The sequence below is a fragment of the Eleginops maclovinus genome, chromosome 10, assembly GCF_036324505.1.
Source record: "Eleginops maclovinus isolate JMC-PN-2008 ecotype Puerto Natales chromosome 10, JC_Emac_rtc_rv5, whole genome shotgun sequence".
In the NCBI taxonomy this organism is placed as follows: Eukaryota; Metazoa; Chordata; class Actinopteri; order Perciformes; family Eleginopidae; genus Eleginops; species Eleginops maclovinus.
Genome location: NC_086358.1, coordinates 9854284 through 9876928, shown reverse-complemented (window position 1 = coordinate 9876928; position 22645 = coordinate 9854284). Strand labels below are relative to the sequence as shown.

General features: G+C 41.2%; 2 protein-coding genes across 3 annotated transcripts in view; one reads left to right on the top strand and one right to left on the bottom strand.

Annotated features, from left to right (window-relative positions):
• Window positions 1-15542, bottom strand: part of LOC134870634 (vinculin-like) — a 24249-nt gene extending 8707 nt beyond the window's left edge. Inside the window, 6 exon segments of the mRNA XM_063892898.1 lie at window positions 1093-1253; window positions 1370-1492; window positions 1882-1990; window positions 3509-3659; window positions 6004-6074; window positions 15181-15542. Of these exon segments, the coding sequence (XP_063748968.1) occupies window positions 1093-1253; window positions 1370-1492; window positions 1882-1990; window positions 3509-3659; window positions 6004-6074; window positions 15181-15348 (783 nt within the window). The 5' untranslated portion in view covers window positions 15349-15542.
• Window positions 14972-22645, top strand: LOC134870635 (C1q-related factor-like). 2 transcript variants are annotated; one of them, XM_063892901.1, is made up of 5 exons: window positions 14972-15386; window positions 15457-15682; window positions 16723-16844; window positions 18830-19585; window positions 21724-22645. In XM_063892901.1, the coding sequence occupies exons 3-5, from the start codon at window positions 16839-16841 to the stop codon at window positions 21901-21903; spliced, it is 942 nt and encodes a 313-aa protein (XP_063748971.1). In that variant the 5' UTR covers window positions 14972-15386; window positions 15457-15682; window positions 16723-16838; the 3' UTR covers window positions 21904-22645. The 2 variants fall into 2 exon arrangements, with proteins under 2 accessions (XP_063748971.1, XP_063748970.1); XM_063892900.1 differs by having other exon boundaries at window positions 14972-15682.

The window sequence follows — 22645 nt, the reverse complement described above, 5'->3', positions numbered from 1 at the left end:
ATAATAACGGTCAAATGAGCCATTCACATGACAGAATGTGCTCCTATGTGCTCTCCTCCTAATGCTGTATGTAAGTACGGAGGACAGAATTCAAATTAATGACACCCAAATCAATACTGCACGGTTCAGGTCAATCAATAATCAGACAGGTTGAGGACATGCATAAGTGAGGTTTCAATCACATAGGAGGAGCACACACAGATGTTGATACAATGTTATGAAGCAAAACAGATCAAAGAGACGATTCCGCATTGATGAACTGTTCAGCTTCCAACCTGCTTAGGACTTCTTCGGTAAACACCGTTTCATTAGCAGTCCAACAAATTCACACTGCTAATAAACTCTCATATACATCGTCAACAGTTGACCTATCCTACCTACTGAGAAGCACACCACAAAGCACAAGACAGCACACACATCTGTCAGACATGCTGCTGCACAACCAATCTGCGAGAGAGGCAAGCCTTACCTTCTACAGGGGGTGAAGGGAGAAAGAAACGGTAAAAAGAAAGGAAGAACCACATAAATACAAATGTTGAACTGGACATACCAACTGAGAGCAACACAAAGTGTCAAACAAGAGAAAAGGAGGCAGAGAAAGAGCCGTTTGAAGAGTGTAGGGACAGTAAAGATAAAGTGAGAGCAAGACAGAGCCCAAAGGATTACCAAGCTACAAAGAGACACAGAGGAAGTTCCTACTTTATCTAATGACTGTATGTAAGCTTCAAACATGTTTAACACCTGTCAACCTTTTAGTAAGGTCATCCTGATGAAACAAAGTGCATGCCTTGTTAAAAGAGAAGAAAATGCAAACGAGAATAACTTCACTTAATATTCTCTCCAGTCTGCAGCTTCCTGCCAAAGGCATTCTGGGAGTGTGTGAGGGCACAGTGGGTAGCAAAAAATAAAATGACGCAACACTGCTTTCAGTTGATCCATAAAAAAACATACAAACAAAACCTAAACATTCTGTGCAGCTCGCAGATCAAAGCAGGCTGTTGTCCGTGTGTATATTTATAATAACAGTGTGTGCATGTGACTTTGAAGGCCATTAACAAACAGATGTAAAAGCCTGCACGTTATTGTAAGTACCTTATTGGCCCAGGCATCCTCGTCCCAGGACGTCAGCTGCAGCACTCTGATGATCTCATTTATCTCAGCGCTCATCTTCTCAAAAGTGAAGTTACGATTCTTCAAGGACTCCTCCACGCCCTGGCCGCCAGACGTCTTGGTTGTCACAAAGATTTTGATACCTGGAAATGAAACAGAGCGCAGAATAAATAATCCAATATTATGCACTTGACAGACTGTATTTGCTTTATTTTAATTTTTTTAATCAACAAGCATTGAGTGAAGGGGGTGTGAATACCTGAGATGAGGATGGGCAGCAGCTCTTTGACTGTGTTCATGGAGTTGACCAACATCACGCGGTGCTCCTGGTGCGTCAGCTCCTGCTGTCGCTCATCTATCATCTTTGCCATCTTTGTCATCCCTGGAGACCGGCAACAAACCAAATGTGGAGAGGAGTGAAGAACATTAGCTTGAGTCACAGACTTAAATGTAAATGGAAGGTAATATTCCTTGTATATTTCCATTTAAGACATTAAATGTACTTTTTTATGTTCAGATAAAGATTAAAGGAGGAACAGTTCTTAAGAATAAGCTTTTTGTTTATCAAAGCAACTTTCAAAATGTGTTAACTTAGTAAAATGTAAGGGCATACTTCCAATAGAACAGTTGTTTTTTTTAATAAATGAAGTAATACTGCTTTTACGTAGATAAGTAGATCATCTGATGTCTACTTTGAGGAGATACAGGCCAACACATCAAAGTTTCTGAGTTTGCAGAATGACCCTTCTGCTCCTGTATCAGCAGACTGACCTGGACCCAGGTTCTTTGTGTACGTGATCAAGTCCTCCATGGACTCCACCACCTCGGCCACTGTCAGGTACTCCAGGATGCCTTTGCACACACGGATTATTTTGCGGACCTATGACAATGACAGGACAAGACATCAACAAAGGCTAATTCAAAAACAAAGTTGCGTAACCAGAGGAAATTATGCAAAAACAGCCCCCACCCTACTCTCCAATTACACAGGGATAATGCAGCCTAATGACATTCCGGCCTATTTGTCCTCTCTCCAGCTTTATGAGGACTGCTGGAGTCACCACTCCTCTACACAGAGCCATCCCTGAGCTGCATTGGAAAACATGATGGCACCGCTGACGGATGAGTGCTGCTGAGTCCTGCTGACTGCTGCAGACAGCACGGAGACGTCTGCTCCCAAAGAGCTGAGCTGCAACTTTTTTTATTTGACTCTCCATCCCTGAGAGGAAAGGAAGAAGGGGCCTGATAGATGAGACTGCTGCCTGCTTCACATTTTAGGAAGTGTTTTTGTAAGAATTATGGAGATTTCCCCAAGCGTGCAGTATATTTATCTACCTCTCTGTCTTCTTTATAAGCAGTAGAGCACCCCGAGGGGAGGCAGTGCAACAGGAATGGCTACTGTCCTTACGCCACAAGAGCCTGTTACAGCAGGTTTAAGTGTCCATTAAAAGACACTAAAGCCCTTCCAGCTCAGCGTCTGCTCAATGAGAATCAATACTACACCCTCTAACACAGCTACAAGCTTTACTCGCTGCTTTCTGTCCACTTCTCACCTTCTCTCTGCTGCCAGAGGGCTCTTTAACACCTCAATACTCTCTTTTTGAGGATGAAATCATTCAGTCTTATAATAACTTCAGAAAGAATCTCATATCAATTGATTTGCTGATCATTTTTTAACAATCAAGTATAAACAGAACCATATAATTGTTTTTAAAGAGATATGATGATAATATACCTGTGGCAGGAAAGTTGAAGGTAAAAGAAATAATATACAGCCACGGAAAAAATTAAGAGACCACTTCAGCATTATCATTTTCTCTTGTTTTATGACTTACATGTACACCATACATGTGGGAAACAGTATTTCGATCTCTGTCTGTACACAGAAAACTGAAAAGATTGACAATAAAGTCAACTTTGAAATGTTTTGTTAAATTTGCTTTAAATATGTGTCATGACTTATATGTGTATCTTGCAAAGTTGTTATCAGTTACCATCACAAGTTTTTGTTCGTTATGACCAGCCAAGCAAAGAAGAAATGATTTCATGTTGACCTATGTCATTCAAAACATCAGGCAAGACAGAGCACATTTGGTGTCCACCATTCGGCACCAATTATTTTTACAAATGCACTGGGAAAACTCCAGAGCACAAAAGGCAAATAAATCAGTTCCACCACTGTCAGATGTCCCAAAAAAAACATTATTAAATTCACACATGTTTCTGAAGTTAAGGTCACTGCCTATCCTGCAAAATCTAGGAGTTGTTGCTAAAACAGTTCAGATCTTTCAGTGATATTTCTCTATATGTGTATTCTGACCTCTTTGTTCAGATAACAGACTCTTGCTGATTACCACATTTGTCTTATAAAATAAAGAACGAATAAATGGATGAATACCTCAGCTTCGTCAAAGGTCAGGAGCAGGTCAGAGGTCCCAGAGAGGATGCCCCGCGAGCCGTCAATGAGGTAATCCCGAGCAGGAACAGAGTACGGATCGGCTTTCAGCATGGAGGCAGCCTGCACCAGTTTAGTGCATGCATTCTCCACTCTGCGGACAGCAGAAGATGATGGATTTGAAGACCAGTAAAAAAATATATACCGTCCTAAAAACAAGGGTCATGCTGATGAGACCAAGCCCTTCAGAAGCCAGATGGACTTTACGCATGGAAACTGCAGGTCGCCACAGCAAACGCAGATGGAAGCTTTGCAATACGGCTAGCATACCAAACACTAACAGCTGTCTAAGCAGGACTTTGTTCAATTTCAAAATGTACATTTCAAATTGAGAAAAGATAAGATTTGACTGTAACTGATGCTGAGTGTAATCAAGACATGACAAAAAGGAATATCAGCTCAAAGGAAATGTGAAATGAAAAATCAGCTGTCATAATTTCACACCTTTAACACAGTTCACACATCATGTGAACAGCCTACTATCCCAACGCTAGAGTTTCCTTCCTGTTCTATAAACAATGTGTGTGTGCAAACAGCATGTGTGAAAACCAATACAGTTATCCACAAGCTGCAGCTTGTATGGTGACACTCGTTGTTAGATGTCTTAAAATTAGAAGGTTCCTATTTACGAAATATCTCTTCAAGTTTTCATTGAACCTCAAATATTTTTGATGATTTCAAAAAGGGACTTATTTTAGAGATTATGTAAGCATAAAAATACTACACGCTTGTTTTGTTGTATTATTTATGCCCTGGAAAGATTCCATCATAACAAGTTTACTAAATTAAAAAAGTTCATTCTTGACCTTGGAAATAGTAATTTTATATCACATGTTGTGAACGGAAAGCTTCAGAAGAAATCTCATAAAACAACCGGAGCTTTGTTTGAATCAAAAGGCCGAATGGATAGTTAGATGGAGAGGACATTTCATTTTTAATTGAATTACGGAATGATTGGGATGTGGCAAATTCAGAATGGTGTACTATATAACTGGCTATTTAATTGTTTTAAAGTTTGAGTGGACTAAGGACAGAGTGTCATATGTGGTACAGAATGAAAAGCCCTGTGAGACTTTTGTCCTGCTATATAAATAATATTGACGTGACTTGTGCAGCATGATTATCTCTGTCTCGTGACCGGAGAGTTGGCCTGTTCTCACAGAAAGTGATTTGGATCTCAGGAAGCAGAGCTCCACTCTGAATGGCTTCGACCAAATTTAACCCCCTGTTTGCACAGGGATGGAGATGATTGATCATTGCCTCCTGGCCGCGCTGCACTCCGTGAACTCCAGAGCAGGAAAACTACAGGCTCAGCCTTTTGACACAACGTCATGCATGCCACCTGCATTGTATCATAACAGCCATGGTGCACATAGAAACAGGCAGCAAGCCAAGGACCGACTGTATACTGCTCTGCTTCTTTTGCCTACAGGCCAAATGTTGCCTCGGTAACAAGATCATTATTGCTAGTTTCCACATTTGAGGCGTTGCAGAGGGGCCAAACAAGAGAAGCTCAGTTTCCATTCTTCAGAAGGGGCCAGTCTCCAGCAGGATACAGGCGAATGTATGTGCATGACATCAAGGCTGGCGTGTGTGTGTGTGTGTGTGTGTGTGTGTGTGTGTGTGTGTGTGTGTGTGTGTGTGTGTGTGTGTGTGTGTGTGTGTGTGTGTGTGTGTGTGTGTGTGTGTGTGTGTGTGTGTTTGCAGAGCCGGCCAGCAGTGTCCTTCAGCGTGCACCAGCGAGGAAGAGCCATGCATTAACCGGACCCCGACTGACACTATATTTAGTGAAGGAGACGCATTCCAGCACATGTGCTGATGGATGACGACAGGGCGAAGATGTGACTTTGAGGCGCCAAAAGTGTTGAGCCTGACGACCTGCGCCTGCCAATATGTTTCATCCCTGACCTTGGGGGGGGGGGGGGGGGACTCTCAGGTCCTGCCATTCCCCACCTCCACTGTAGAGTCTCATTTAATAAGGATCGGTCAAAGACTGCGATACAGTCACACTTCTAAATCAGCTACTGATTTAGCCGAAACATTGATTATATGTATACTTTTCTACATCAATGTGTAAGCCTTTTTTATGTGTTTCACGTTTGAAAATAAACCAAAAGCAGCAGCAGCCACTGGCTCTAATGTAAGAGGGCATGTAGGAGTTTGTGTCCCTTCTCATTTAGGGTGAAGGAACTCCACCCTAGGCTAAAAAGTATTTATGTTACACCAGTGCAAGATTCTGAGGCACTTAACATGCCGTGTCTGACCTTTGCTTGGGCACAACCAGCCATTACTGCAACAGATAGAGAGAGAAACAGAGCCAGGGGGAGGCTAGTGGGTTCCACATACTGTAGGGAGATAACTGTGTCATCTAAAAACATGTTTGACCTGTTAAGACCGTAGGAAAATGAGGTCTGCAGTGATTTCTCTTTCGTGCTTACTTGATAAAAGCTGGTGGCATATCCCTTTTCATGATCTGGTCCTCTGTAGTTTGTACAGTCTCCTTCCCCACCTGGAAAACACAGATTCTGGGTGAGTAAAAAACAATCAACTGGGTTTTAATGGAATACACATTGCAAAGACATTAATACTCAACCCAATATTCATTCATTCAAAAACCGAAAGATAAATTATGTTTTTTTAATTGTAAATTCATAACTTAATTTGTATATCTGTCTAATTTAAAATAACTTTGGGCAGTGAATCAAAGTAAAGCGGTTGTGCAGCAGGTGCTTGAGTCATTTCGGCGTATCCAGTAGGTTTCAAACCGACTCCACCCACGTTTTGTTTCATCTCTGTAAGGGTCAGAGGGGTCCGGAGCCTGTCCCAGCACGCACTGGGCTAAGGTCAAAGACATTTTCTGCAGGTCATTGGTTCTATTACAGTGTAAACACAGATGCCGTACACTCACAGTCATTCTCCTTCAAGGGAGGGAGGACTGGAGGAGGACACTGGGGCAGGTACCACAGATTAACATTGTGAGAACAAGACAACCATGTTTAAAGATGAGCTACAGCATCCTCCTGCAGGAAATATACATGTTTACTATGAATTCATTTGAGGTTTCTTTATGTATAGTTCAGGTATCCAACAGCCTACCTAACATCATCAATTACTTCACAGGAACAATAGCGAAAGCACTATGCTTGAATAAAAGCTATTACAACAAAAAACCTTTTCTTAAGCACTGCTTTTTTCCCTTTCATTCATCGGGCATCGGAAAAGCGTGATTATGCACTCTCATGGATTTGGGGAAGTTCATTCCTTCCATCTCATCCATTCTCTGTTTTATAGATGGCGTCATATAAGAAAATGTCTTCACACAGTTTCTTCTGATTGACCAAGGGTTATCAGTGTCCAAACAGGAAACACCACCCCCTACGAACATGTAACTAGCATGTCATATGTGTGAGTAAAAACTGTTACCACAACCTCCCCCCTCAAGGGAGTTTTGTCTTTAGTCATGCCGTTTTCCAGAATGATGTCCTGCCACTTGTCCAGCGGACCATTATTTCAAAAGGCAGCTGCTGGGGGGGGGGGGGGGGGACGCCAGGCCGCAGTTATAATGCATAGAGCAGCTGAAAGTCGCCTCTCCCTCAAATGCCAAAATGACTCACCTCCCCCTATCATGACCTCAGCTCTGTAGGGAAACACAACTCACCCACATCGAGCTGCCGTGGGTGAGAGATCACACGCGTTCACACCGGGAATGAGTTGCATCCCGGCCCAACAGGAAGAAGATACATCTTCTCTTTTTTTTTATTATTTCAGTAAATATAAACATGAGTGATTACCTCGCTGTCATACACATCATTTAGTCAAATCACTTTTAAATATGGTACCCTGTGCCTCGAGAATTATTAATAGCACTTTTTGGGCACAATTTACAGACGTTTCGTTGAATAAATAATAATGCCCATTTAAAAAAGGCCTTGTGTAAGCCAAGTGATTTGGGATGTAGTCCTGATGCTGCGGAGGGCTTTCCCAGAGAGCTCGTCAACGTGTCTGACTCCAGGCAGTAGCAGATTCCAGATGGTTGACGTAGAGGCTGTAATGGAGCAGCGCACACACACATCTCCTCACCCTCTTTTTACCAGACCAGAGGGACTCTATGAGTAACTGAGCGCTTACAAATTAGGGGCCAAAGGTTGTGCCAAACTAAAACTGGAGCTTAGAGGCTGTCCATCTCAGACAGTGGTCATATGCCACCCTGACATTCCAGCAGTAAGTCGCTGTGAACAAAAGCCAACCAAAACAGCCAAAGCTCCTCACTGAAAGGGCAGCGGGGCTACAGCCCGGGATATAGGGCACTGACAGGGTAGTAAACAAGAGTTTGGGGGGGGAGGCCTTGCACCCTTTGCCAACGCTGCAGAACACAGTAACCTCATTTAGGAGAGCTTGGTTTTGAACATTTTAGTCTGGCTAAATAACTATTTGTTTGACTCCATTGGCTTATGACATACTCATGTTGTCAACAAGTAAATACAATAATTTCTGTTAGATTACGTTCAGAATTTTTTCTATTCACAATTATTCTGAACAACTTTTATAAGGAACTGAAAACGTTCTTTGATTCAAGCTTGCGTCATCTTACCACCGAATTGTTAAAATGACACTGAGATTTACAGATGAGATCATGTCGAGTTCAGACTTGACTTTTAACGGAATAAAAGGTAAGAATACACCAGGTTAACAATGTGGAAGCCAAAAGTTGAGTTCACACACAGTGCTGACTCATTTTCTCCTCAAAGCATCGGATGGGTTTTGGCTCTTTGTCCTGTATGCAACCGGTCTTTTCTGCCTTTTCTTTTTCTTCTCCCCGCTGAGACTCTTTCTGCTCAAGTTCCAAACAGTCGGCAGCCAAACAATTTACTGCAAAAATAGAACCACGACCAGAGTTTATAACCCCTGTTGTCAAGCAGTTCAATATGCCTGGCCTAATACGCTATTCTGAGCGTCTGTCAAAGTTTGGGACCACATTCTTGCGATACCAACACTGACCGAGCATGACATTAGAGCTTCTTTAAGCTAAACTTTTAAGAAGGTAATAAAAATACCTATCTTTAGGTCCAAGATCCCAGTACGACACTTTAATATCATGTTATGGTCTGACCAACAACAACAGCCTATACCTGAAAATAATGGATTTAATATAAAACTTTAAAAAGAGGCAAATTATAGAAGCTGGGTGGTATTGATCCCTAATGAATACTTTCATTAATCATCAAAATCACCATTTATTGTCAGTCAAATTAGCAATGATGAATGAAGTGTACTATTTATTGGCATTTTGCTTTTGTTTGATCAATGATAGCAACGACAGGAAACATGGGGGAAAGAGGAAAAGATGACGTTCAGTTGCAGCTCATTTTTAGTCAGAGCCGAGATTCGTAGTCCAAACCACAACACAAATATCCTGTTCCCTGAATAGATTCCACTTTGAGGAAGGCCAGTCGTTCACTTCCACCTTCTTTTTTAAAACCTTTCACTAATTCAGTGTCATCTTCTCCCAAGCTGTCACACACACAGTGCTACTGCTCCTTAACATCTGTGTCTGGAGTGGAAACACTGACACTCTTTTCTCTCTCCAAGAGCGCTGTGTGAAATCCCAGTGCTGTGAAGTAGCTTGATGAAGTGGCCGCTCCTGCAGAACAGTCTTGGCTTTGTTGACAGCAGCCCATCGCTCTGCTGGGAGAAGAAAGGCCACTCTGAAAGCCTAATGGCTGCCAAGACACTGCCTGCCTTTCACATGTTGGCTGGTTTTAGCAAGATCTATGACGGAAAAGTTCAGCTCACTGCTGCCCTGAGTAATGCCCTTCAAATAAACGGTAAGCTATTTTGCACAGAGGGGTTAGTTCCTCAATTGTAACCATGATTCCCACACTGAGTGACTCTGAGCTGCAATCCGATGAGACATGTTCGTCTAAATTGATGACGCAGCAGTCCATTAGCTACTGTAGATCAATAGTCTTTGAACCAGCCAGTGCTTTGGTATCAAATGACTCCAACAATGCATTGGAAAGGCAGCAGAGAGGTCGCACTGAAGGTCGACCGCTTTATCAGTGCATCTGTCAAGTGGGTGTCTATGGTTTATTAATTTAGTTCAGGAAGTCGCTACCTACAGGGTGTCCAATGCGATGAAAGTCACAAATCAAATGGCATGCTTGGCCATGGCCCTGCAGCTAGAGAGGATATATCACGGCTATCTGTCTCCGGTTACAGGAGCATAGCGGCTCGTACAGCGTTACCGGGGAGCGGCGCTCATCTGTGTGAATCCTTCTCTGAAAAGTAAGAGTCAGTACAAGGATCGTCACAGATGGGCTGCCATCTTTAAACGGAGCAAGGGTCGCTAATAGAACAGAGATAACAAGGGATGACTTTTTAAGGATCAGCTGAGCAGTGGAGAGGCAGCATCTCACACAGCCATCCGATTGGTTGGATCAATACACCATGAACTTATGTGTCACTTTCGAATGGAAATAAATATTTGGTGGAACCCTCACTTTGTAATTTCAATGCATAGGCCTCCATTCAAATTGAATTTAATATATAAAAGACAGCTCATAGTCCATTACAAGCATGTTTTTTATAATGTGTTTGCATGCATGAACTACAGTTAGTGGCCTATTACAAGTTATGAATTTAAACCATCAAATCAATACTTTTAAGCCTCAAATACTTCAGGTGCAAGGTGATAAATGTAATGGCACCTTGAGTCAAGCACTAAATATAAGTAAAAACTTGCTTTACACAAAACAAAATAGTTGAGGGTAAGGCTAATCTATATGGATTGGATTTAGATTAGTAAGTAAATGTTAAATTGCTGTTAACATTGTAGTTATTCATGTTCATTTTTGGGGGAATAAGTGACAGCCCTAGTGCCTTGTATCCTTTGTCATGGTCAGGAGGGAGAGGGGGTTTCCCTTCGGCAGCTCACACTCTGTTCCTGAGTGGGCCGACAGCTGCCGGGTCTTCCTGACTTGGCTTCCTGCGTTTCCTCATCAATCCATCCCTCCTCTGTGTCCCCCCATCCTGACAAATGTTCATCCGACTGCCAAACCAAAATAATTCTAAAAGATGCAGCGTGAATCCCATAACAAAACAGCAAGCTTTATGGAGATTCTCTTCTATAAAGAATATGCATTTCAGACTCTGTCCTACTTGTGTTGCTGCCAAGAAGACTGGTGAGCGGCATGAAATGATTTCCCTTGACGAATCGTAGGAAGCTGGAGTTCCAGGTAATAGGAAACGTTTTCTTTGTATGCCTTTAAGCACTTTAGTTAATGAACACATTTGTTTCCCATCCATAAAGGATTAAAGTAGTCGTTGAATGAATTGACCTTTCCAAGCCTTATCAGATACTGATTTTTACACAGTTTACTATTTAAATTGGAACCGTTGTCCACATTTCCAGTTGTTTTTTTCAATGTTGGACAAGGAAAATCCTTATTTATCGAAGACTGGCGTTTAATGCAGACCCTTAGCTCATCCTTTGTCTGAAACAAGATGCTGCTGTTTATAGTAATACGTTCCAGAAGGTTGTATGAGCTGTAGGCTATTTGTCTTAACGTTTAAAGAAGTTCAAGACCACCAACACTTTTCCTTGTGTTGCCGACGTTTCCTACAGAATGATGTAAAAGCTACAGTTCAGCCCAACTTCCAGTACTTGCATGTCTTTGCATGTACTGCAACAATATAGCAGTAAGCACAGTTGCATTGGGTCACCTCAGCCACATTGCAGAAGTGTTTTTATCCAAAAGACTAACTCTACAGCAACCCTGCTCATAACATATCTACTGTACAAGTCATGTGAACCTTCAGACCTTAGCAAGCACTAACACTTGTGATTTTATTCGTTCCAGGACCCAACATCTGTTCAATGCTTTTATTTATCCACGCATATAAAAAGGGAGCTATAAAAATAATGGAGTGCAACCGCTCTTTAATAAAAAACAGCCAGTATAGTCAACTCACAGGAATGACTGCTGACAAGCATGCTGTACTTCAATTTCCCAGAGAGGGGAATAATTGTAATCTTCAGAATCAGTTATAGCTTTTATATGTAGAGTACACTTAATTATATTTAAAGGTAGCATGCATTGTGTCTTAAACTAGAAAAACTTAAATCTGGCGGATATGTGATAAAACAAGGAGGATTAGGTAAGTTAAGTGGCATTTGGTTGGTTCTTGCAATAAAGCTTAGCAAGTATTAGCAAATACTCCTGCCATATTGGTTATTTCTCATGTTATGTCATTGTGGCGCAAGCTTTTGCAAAATGACCACAAAGGTCGCTTATTGCACAAGCATCTACCCATCTTTTCATCTCACAGTACTCCAAATACGACAGGTTTACCAACATGAACACTGACTACAGTTGGCCAGTAAAAAACGTTTCACCAAATTATCGCTTCAATGTGGGACAAACACCATAAACAAAGATGAAGCTCATATGAACAGGGGGAAGGATTGTTTTATTGATAATCTTCAATATTTCACCAAACTCAAAGGATCAACCTGATCCCCCGCTGAGCAGAGATGCATTCCTTGTTACCGGGAATTCTTCACATTCCTCACATTCATCTTTAATTAATGTCTGGCTCATCGTCTCAATAGATGCTGAGCACTAGTGAAGGGTCTAAGTTAGACCGGACATATTTTACACTTACAATGGTTTGTGGTCATGCGCTACTCTTTAAATACTGGTTCGGTTGACAGGGGATCAACTTTTTCCTTCATGCATCTGGAATAACAAGATTAAACCATTTGAAATGAATGATTTAAAGGTCTAGACATTTTCATGGTGAGCGATATCAGACCGGCTTAAACATTTAAGAAGGTCCTTAAAAGCTCATCATTTTTTTCTTTGCCTGGTATTGCAAAGTAACCCAACGAAAACTTGTAAATGTAAATAGAAAAGAAGAGTAACCCAAGCGTCTGGCTCAAGAGATTTTAAAAGAACAATTATAAAAGCAACAAGTCTGATCAACATGTGGTTTTCTAAACCAGACAATGGCTTCTCCTTGACACATCCCACTTAAGAATGTTTAAAGAAAAGCAACTAGACCGCATTCATCCCTTCCCCTTCCAAGGATGACGCTTTCCTTGCCCTTAATACTGAGAAATGTTTTTGAATGCTACAAATTGAGATTAAAAGAATAAAAGTTGATTGGATAAAATGGCAACAGCAAGTCCTTAAATAAGTTAAGAAAAAAACCTTCCTGTTTCCTGTTAAACTTCCATCGTCATCAGCCACAAAGAAGTCAAAGATAAGAGCCTCACACTGTGTTCCTTTTTGAGCTGTGCAATGTATGACTCAAAAGACGGGTGGGATTGAAACCAGAAGACATTACATCTGATCCTTAACTTCAACGGTATCATAACACTGTACATGTTGTCGTGTTGCTACAGCAACTGGAAATAATTACAGGCCGATTCATTCATTCAAGCCACTCTTGGAAACATCTGATCACAATTCAGAATGTCTAAAATGCCTGGATCATTCACCCCCCCCACCGCCAGTTAAGGTTGCAAAAGACATTTTAAATGTCAGTAAAAGTTGACAAGCACAGCTCCCTTATGATTCAGCAACAATGTAGTTCTCTCTACATTAATACAAAATATGTATTAAAGTCTTCTAAAGTAATACCTAATGTGTTAGAGAGGATTTGATTATATATATAAATCGTGGTGCCTAGCAATATTTGCACTTATGTTAATCCTAAGTCAATCTAAAGAAAGTAAGTCCAATATTTACTCGTAGGATACACATTCCTCTTTAATAACGCATAAACAAAGCTGTTAAATTTGACGAGTAAATCTATTGAGTATCAAAATATAAACAATAGTTTATGCTAAAAGTTTAACTACGTAAAACCACAAGTGTTTATGACGGTATTTCTATACTGTTATCCAGGGTATTACTGCAGTATGAAATGGTAGAGCGGGCTTTCTGTCAACATATGAAGTCAAACATAGACATAAATCTCCTTCTAAACACCTCTCTATAAGGCTTCTCGGAGGAAGGGAGTCTTGTGGGTGTAAACAATGCACACAATGGGGCAGAGCTATAGTTGGGACCTATGAGTGGTTATTGCGGAAAAATAACCACAGGCATAGAATGAAGTCAACTAGTTTTAAAGTATTATATGGAACATAAACCCTCCTAAATAAAGTGAGGGCTAATAGAAGGCTACCCCTGTAAACCGAGAATTCTTTTGCTGACAGGCAACACCAGAGAAATAGTCCAAATTTATCGCCAAACTGCCAGGCTGAGAGAACAACACACAGGAACCAAGTTTGCCTCCATCCCTCCTCTTCTTTACAAGCCACGACATCTCGAAAGCCCCTTCATATCTCCTGGCTTCCCTTTTAAGAAACGTTCCATGTATTGGTTTGTGTTTAGGCTGAACATTTGAGGAAACAACTGTCATTTCCTTATTTTTTACCATAATAGATACTATGTGGCTCTGAGGAGCACCACTGTGGCAAGGTCTAAATATAATTGAAACTAAATCTACATCTGGTAAAGGGGTTGCATATCATTTTATGTTTTTGAAAGGTGGGCTAGCGGAAATACATCAATTAAGGCTCAAATGACATTCAAATTGCTCGGTGTGTGTATAAAATTATAATGGGCACCGACTAGATATGATAATGTAGGGCACTCACTTGCCAGAGAGCGTCAAGAGTGAGTCAAACTTTTAGTTGCTTTGGGAAGTTATATTTTCTGTTTGTTAGATGCCAGGATCTCTAATAAATGTGCCAACCATATTACCAATTTCTTAAAGCTTGTGAATTTAGCTATTTAAAAAGTGTGACCCTTCAAGAATCATATCGGGCCCCAGCTTTTGTTGACAGATGTCAAAACACATTATGTGACTACAGTGTTAAAGTTTTAAATAAGAAATAAAGCCAACATACTTTGTGGGCCACACAATGTAATGGTTCACTAACCTATTATGTAGAAAACCACATGCAAATTAACATTTTTGATACATTTGTGCAGCCAGCGTGAAGCTTTGACAATTCTTTCTCCATCTATATCATCCCATTAGCAGAGCATGTGTAGCTATATGTATCCATCAATAACCAATACATTTCTGTAACTGCCCATGCATTAGTGTGTATGCTGTCCCACCAACTATATGTGAACTGAGGGCCCTGAAATCAATTCTGCATACTAGGGTCATTCATATTCCCATTCAAAGCCATACTCATTAACAACTAATGCAACTTATCTATCAAATAAAGTGGCTTTAAATGTTGAATTGCTGCCTGCTGTAGTACCTGGCTGGCTCACAGATACCAGTAGCAGTGCCTACGTCAGGATATGGCAGGCAGCTACCGAGGAGGCAGGGCATATTTTCAAGGGGAAAAGGGCGTCACTGCCCTTTGCCCCGTGTCAAACAACTCCAATAAACTTAAATAGCATGCATACTTTTATTTTATCTGCTATTTAACACATACGACAGAGCTAGCTTCATTAATATCGTTGTGATGAAACGGTAAAGTAAGTTAATTTCAAGCGGATGCTGCGGGACAAAGAGCGACAGGTAGCCTACTACACTGGTCGTGTTTATGCAGACTTTACCACGAACAATTTTACAAAGTTACTCACGCGAACAAGGTTACTGACGGCCGCCTGAACAGCAGCCACCGGCGCCGTCAGATCTGGTATAGCTTTCCCGTCAACTTCACCTTCTTCGTGCATTATCACCAGATGGGATATCTGCTGAGCCACTGGCTCCAGGATACTTTCTATCGTCTTCGTGTGAAAAACCGGCATGTTGGCAACTTTTTACCACTATCCAAGAGAAAAACAAGGTAATATTCTACCAGCTAAGGAAGTTTTCTCCCAAACTCCCGCTACTACAGTCTAAAACACTCCTGGTAGCTTTTTTCCCCCAGGACAGTTTCACCCTCCGGTATGAAGACCACAACTACTCCCGTGAAACCATCAACGTGAAAAACTCCCAGCCAGAGAGTGAGCGTGAGCAACCTAAACGGCAACCAACGTTTCCCACCCCCTGGCCAATCAGCGAGTGAGAAGGCAACTTCCCGGCCGTCTGTTTGGTCGACTGCGGTGTCGCTCCGTATCAGCACCTCCCGCTTCCACACAGGCGAGTTTGCCAGAGATCCTTGTGCTCACAAAATTACGTAATAGATTCTCATGCCCTAAAAAGGGAAATATGTGTCTACTGTTTGTGAGGAGTAGATTCCAGCCGCAGTAAATTAACTGGTCAGATGAGCTCTGCTTTTGGCACATCCAGGACAGCAATTGGAGCTTTGAATGATAGGAGATAGGAGTGCAGACCTCAAAGACAACACACAGGGTATTTTATTCCCTATAAACTCCAAACATAACACTTGGACTTTATCCATTAAGGAGGATAATGAAATCTCCTTTCAGGGCTATTTTTATTAACCTACCATCACAGAATAATCTCTTATTTATTGTAGTATGTTATAGGGCCCATAAACAAATAAAGAGGGTGTTAAGTGGGTTAATATACAAAAGCGACTTAATTTCTTTGTCATTTATTTTAAATAACACAAATCATACACACAACGGTTTACAAACCCAGCACAGAGTTTTTTCAAGAGTGGCCCAAACCAACATGGCACATTTTTTCAATTCCTTCTCTGATCCTATATGCATACCCTGGAATAACAATATTTGTGGATTGAAAACCAACTGCCAAGTAAACCAGCAAAGGAATTCCCACAGATTCCCAAGAGGGACTGAAAGGCAGCGGCCCATTTCCTAAAAAGGAAGAGTCCAAAAAGACAGAATCAAGGAAGTTACTCAGCTTGAACCCTTGTGTAAACATACAAGGGTCTGGTATGCTTTCATTTTGATTACACCAAATGTCAATAATCACATTAAAGAGACAATGACTTCTAAGATATTGAGTTAGATGGTATTTAAGCCATATTCACCAAGTATTGTTGGATGAACCATTTATGTATACATGTGTTTTTTATTTGTACAAAGTGTAATTCTTTATTTCCACCCTGCTTTAACCCTGATACACATGAACCAATAGACAGAGCACCAAACACAATTAAACCTGCATCTCCCAACAGTCAATAAAAAGATAAATGCACCTATAAGTCCATACTGAATATAGACCTCAAAGATGACTATTCGCATCCTCAGGTCTCCAGTTACTGAAAAAGACGTCCCCTTGTCCATACTGGAATGTGAGCTGCTCAAGATGGGTGGTCTACACCTACCCCTACTGTAGTGCTGATAAGACAAGTTCCTGCTTCTGCATGGAGGTGGGTTAAGGCTAGGTACTGAACTACATGGTCCTGACAGAGCCGCATACTTTTAATTTGTAGTAAACGAAAACATACTGAAATTAACCATTTTGTTTCTTAGATGCTTTGTCAAAACATCACAATCAAAAGGGTTGTAACTGGTGACACATCTGTTCACAATGTTCACCAAGTGTTTACTGTAGTGTTCTTCAACCCAGTTGGTAGTTTGTGGCTGCTTTTCAAGAGTAAGCAGTTGGCGCCATACTCTGGTTTAAAGACGCAACTGCACTCAGTAAATTGGGGACTAGAGAGAACATTTAAAAACAACACCCGTCACTTATGAATTAAGAAAACGGTTAAGAAAAGGGCACATATATTCTAGTTCGGATATGAGTCACTTTCATCCGCAGGAGCAGGAAGTTGTTAGCAATTGCAGCTTAAACAACAAATCATTATAGAGTCACACAGGACCAAAGGTGCTGTTAACCCATTTCTATAAATACGTTAAAGTGAGTTCCAAGACCGAAATGAAAAATAATGCTGAGTGAGGATGTTTAGTTTAAATTTATATTTTATTTGCCATATGTTAAAATGCCACACGAGGGCACCAAAGTCTGCCATGTGCAGCATGTGTGCAGCACCCTACAGAGAAGGCTGATCTACACTCTTTTAACAGACAAATACAACATTTCAATTTGTAAAATGTGCAGGTTTTAAAGTAAATGAGTATGTATCTTATTTTGATTGGTGTAGACTTTTCTTTGGTTTCCGAGTTGATCATAGGGGCAGGTCTTTCATCTCAAATAATATAGTGTATATTGTCATCAGCTGGAAAGACTCAGCAGTGCTCCATGTGTCTGACTCATCATCATTGTCAGGACCCGTGACAACAGCAGTTTCAAAAATACTGTCTGCCTATTGTAATACTCTTGTGAAAATCTAGTTTCCTTTTACAATTCCAGCTTGGTTGGATTTTATTGGTGCATCCTTTTTTCACTAGGAGGTCAGACGCTGTGTCCCTATGGCTACAAGGACTTTTATGGCACATTTGTTCTTATCAATATGTTTTAATTTTATTCCAATATGGTACAACTGTCATGGAACCTATTTTCCCTCCTGGGAATACTAAAGTTGTTGATTGATTGTACTGGTGGCCAACAGGTCTGCAGTTCTGAACTGCTATCTTCAAAAGCTTGCTGATTAGCAAAGGTCACAGCTTGACTGACCACAGATGTTTGAAATGATTCCTGTAAACAAGATCTATTGCTATGCAGTCACACAAACACGTAGGCGGATAAGGGAAAATACGCACATTCTGACCTTGATAAAACTCTCACAATAAGCTAAGAAAACTTTACCAGAGAAATCTTTATCTATACCTGGCTGCTGGTTATTAGTCTCAAATGAGGTCTTAGTGTACTCAAAATAAAATGTTCTTACATTAGTGCACAAAATAAATGCAGATTGTTTAATATTATTCAAACATTTTAAATAAATAACCACAAGAATGGAGTATATACAGTTCAGAGATATTAAATAAATTGTCTTTCCTATCATTTAGATCCGAGATCTAAGCGAATACTTCACTTAAATTAGTTTCTTGGTCTCTGTCTTTATAGTGATCATGAATTGATTCATCATGGTTCCAATCTTTATCTTCTATATTTCACACTCCATCCGTATCTCCTCCCTGGCTTTTCACATCTGCCTATAGGAAAGTGCCCTCCTCAGCCCTGACTCAGATGGTTAGTGAGTGTATGTTGCTCACTCTCTCCTCCCCTTGCTTCTTTGCTTTTTTTCTCTCAAGCTGTCTTACTCTCTGCCTCCTCCTCTCCTCTAAGTCTCTCTCCTCACTCTCAATCTCTCTCTCCTTTTGATCACTTCGATCCTTTGCTCCACTCCCTCTCCTACACGGCTCTGTCACTCACTCACACACTCACACCAGCTCTCCCTGGACACCATCTCCACCATCGGAGAGCCTCATTGTGTCTGTGTTTTGCCAGGTGGACGCACTCCCCACAGTCACCATTTCCACCCCGGAGAGTTCCACGCTGGCTGCGCAGCCTCTTCCCCGGCTGAGCATCGGGCGGAAGACCCTGGTGGCAGCTGCTGTGGGGGTCATGCTGGTCTTAGTTCTGGTGGTCCTCATCCCTGTGCTGGTCAGCTCTGTTGGCACAGGAGGCACAGATGACAGTGGGAGCCACTTTGAGATGCTGGGTACCTGCCGCATGGTGTGTGACCCCTTCCCTACAACGGACACAGGTGGTCAAGCGGGTCCAGATACAGCAACCTCAGGCCTACATGTGGACAACGATGTAGACCTGAGTGATCACAGCATTGGCCCACCACTGCCTACTTACAGTGCTAACGGCCCATACAGCAGACATGGACGTCCAGGCAAGCCTGGACCCCCCGGACCACCTGGACAACCAGGCCCACCAGGACCTAAGGGACCTCCAGGAGAAGGTGTGGACATCGTACGGACGGGGATTTTAGGTCTAGGGGGTAAAGGGGCAGTTAGTACAACCACGTACAATACAGCACCTCGGGTGGCCTTTTTTGCAGGACTACGAAACCCTCAAGAAGGTTATGATATTCTACGATTTGATGATGTGGTGACTAATATTGGTGGTAACTATGAGGGAGCAACAGGCAAGTTTACCTGTAAGATTCCTGGCACCTACTTTTTCATCTACAATGTGCTCATGAGGGGAGGAGATGGCACCAGCATGTGGGCTGACCTGATCAAGAATGGTCTGGTGGGTAACCCTTTAAACTCTGCAGACACCTACTCAGAACACCTACTAATGTTTAATTGTTTCCATTTGACTATAACAGATGAAAAAAGCCCTTCTCAGTACAAGTGGTAGAAAATGATCTATTATGAGATAAGAACCCTGAATTATACAGTACACTGCTCAAGGAACATTGTAACCAGCCTGCTTGAAGTCTAAATTGAGAAGTCATGCATTCATGTGGATAGTGATTTTAGATCTGACTTGGTCTGGTATTTTAGTTCAAGATAATGACAATGCACAGTGGCAAGCTGCCAGATTGTGTATCTGTGCATATTATACATCCAATGATGTACACGTTGAAGTGAGAGGAAGGAGTGCAGCGCTATCTCAACTCTGCACACATCAAAACACAGCCTGGGGTAGTGGCTAGTTCAAAGCTGGTGCCCTTTGAAATAAATAAACTTCATGGAATCATGATGTGCTAGTATGCGTTATCAGACTGCCTGTCAGGCCTAGAAGATTCCTTTTTAAATCATGGTATTTGCTATACTCGTGGATAATTTTCTAATGTCTTTTAAGCCCCAGGTGATGACATTGATCAAACAACATGTAAATCTCAGCCTGGACGTTTTCCTGAGAACATCTCCGAGAGGATGCACCGTGATGTACAGAGAGGGGAGACAATAACACCTGTACATCATAATACAACTCTTTATTGCAAACAACGGTTACAAGGATACAATTTCTGGGCTTAATAACTTTCCTTTTACCTGCAACAAAAACTATTTAATAAATCAATTGTTTAAAATCCACACATTTAAAATGCCCGGACATGCTTTTAATATAAAGGCAACATTAAAATAAGCATCAGATTTACAGTTCATAAAACCTGCTAACTTTTAACTTAAATAAAATAAAAGTGAGTATAGTGTGTGGAAAAACTGCATATTATGATCACAATGATTCACCTGATTGGTGGGTATTGATGTGCAAAGACTTCCTCCAGCTGCCTCCCCCAGCTTTCTTTAGATGGCAATGACACTGTAAATATGGTGCACCAGATATGACGTTTGATATATAAAGCTTTCATTAAAGAATTAAGTGCACAGAAACCAAAATAAAATAATATGGTAAATACATGCAGGCAAGGAGAGTAAAATAAAAATAGAACAAGCCAAAATATTTGATTAAATCTAAAGAAGCAGGAAAAAGAAAAACCCTTCAGTCTTGATTTAAAAGAAGTGAGTTGCAGCAGACCCGCAGTTTTCTGGGGTTTTTTTGGGACTGTATTTTATTGTGAAATTATATTTTTGATAAGTGTCTTTTTTTCCTTAGAACTCCAGATTCCTATTTTGGTTTTAACATATTTCAGAAAATGTTGCTTGATTCTGGTTGAAACAGGATTACACTCTTAAGGTTAGGTCTGCTGAAGTTCCACCATAAAATCCAACCTGGCAACCCAGATCATCACATGTTAGTTTAAGCTTAGAGGGGATATTCATAATTATACAACTTTCGCTTTTAACACAGACATGCAGAAGCGATTAGGGTGTTAGGCTCCAGATGTAACACCCTCAGTAATTACCCTGTGTTGACACGATGAAAGTCATATTGGGGATAAACATGGCATTATCAGTGCCCCACCCAGAGAAAGGTGGATGCAAGAGTCGAAGATGACGCAAAGGGATAGTATGCACTGCCATCCTTCCTCCGAGGAAGACTGACTCAAGCGTGACCCTTTCAGTTGAGTCATGGAGGAAAACAAGATATTCACCACAGGGGACACACTTTACACAAACTCTCAAATTCAGTCCACACGCCTTGCAAATGTTATTTTTAATTAAGTATATAAAGCTACTCGTAAATACAAAATGAATGGAGTCAATTGATGAAGTGATTAAGTGTCGGTGTGTATAAGATTAAGCTTGAATATCAACATATCTTAACATTGCTTTTCACTTTTTATGAATCATCATTTTATTGCACTTCCAGCTTCCTTATATTCTGCAGCTCTAATCTGCATTCTATGATAATGGGAATTATTCGTTCTGCTAAAAAAAAATGTGGGGAGTAATATACTATAAAAATAGTCTTTTCCCATTCTGTGTGCATTTCTTTACTTCCTCTCTCCTTGTCTGTGTGTGCGTGTCATATTCCAGGTCAGGGCCAGCGCCATCGCCCAAGACCAGGACCAGAGTTATGACTACGCCAGCAACAGTGTCATCCTTCATTTGGATGCAGGCGATGAAGTTTTCATAAAATTGGATGGGGGCAAGGCCCACGGGGGGAACAGTAACAAGTATAGCACGTTCTCAGGTTTCATCCTCTACGCCGACTGAAGGCTGGACAGTTTGTGGGCTCAGAGGTGAAAGGTCACTGCCAGAAGACATTCACTTCCTGACTTTCACTTGGCTCTCGCAGTGAGGTTAATGTTGCCCATAGCCACTGATCCACAGTCAGATTGTTTAACAGATGTTTAAGGTCAGCGTTGACAGTGACTGAAGCTGTGGATCTTTGGCTGTCTGTAACCACCTCCTCATCCATATGTTCCATTATATACAGGGTGCCTATGCCGCAATTCTGATGGACGCATACAGTGACAGCCATGTCATGTGTCATGCTGAGGTGCAGTAACAATTCTGACAGGGAAGAAACCTCACCATCACTTTTGAACTGTCATTACAATTTCAAGTCTCGGAATCTAACAGTCATGGTGACTGCAGTGTTTGTAAATGTGCTGTTCTTATTTATGTTAATATTATGTTTTCTCATGCTGTTTGTACAATAAGATGTTGTGCTTCAATGACTGATGAGACATAATCCGCCCAGAGAAGCTCTGGTTTGTCAAATATTGGATGCCAAAATGAGATTATGCTAGTTTTGAACAGCAGACAGGGTCACAAACAGTATTATGTGTTAGTGTGAAGATTTGGCTAATCATTTCACATCAGCTGATTATATTTGGCATATTGTTAAGTGTATAAACTGTACATTTGATATTAATCTCGATGTCTGAACACAATCAAAGTAGTGTAGGCTACATACACCATATTGTGTGTCTATTAAAGAAAATTGCTGTGA

What these genes read in the sequence shown, in the direction of transcription:
- LOC134870635 (XM_063892901.1), top strand. An exon ending in ACCTGATCAAGAATGGTCTG is followed by an intron (nt 19,586 to 21,723) that starts GTGGGTAACCCT and finishes GTCATATTCCAG; the next exon opens with GTCAGGGCCAGCGCCATCGC.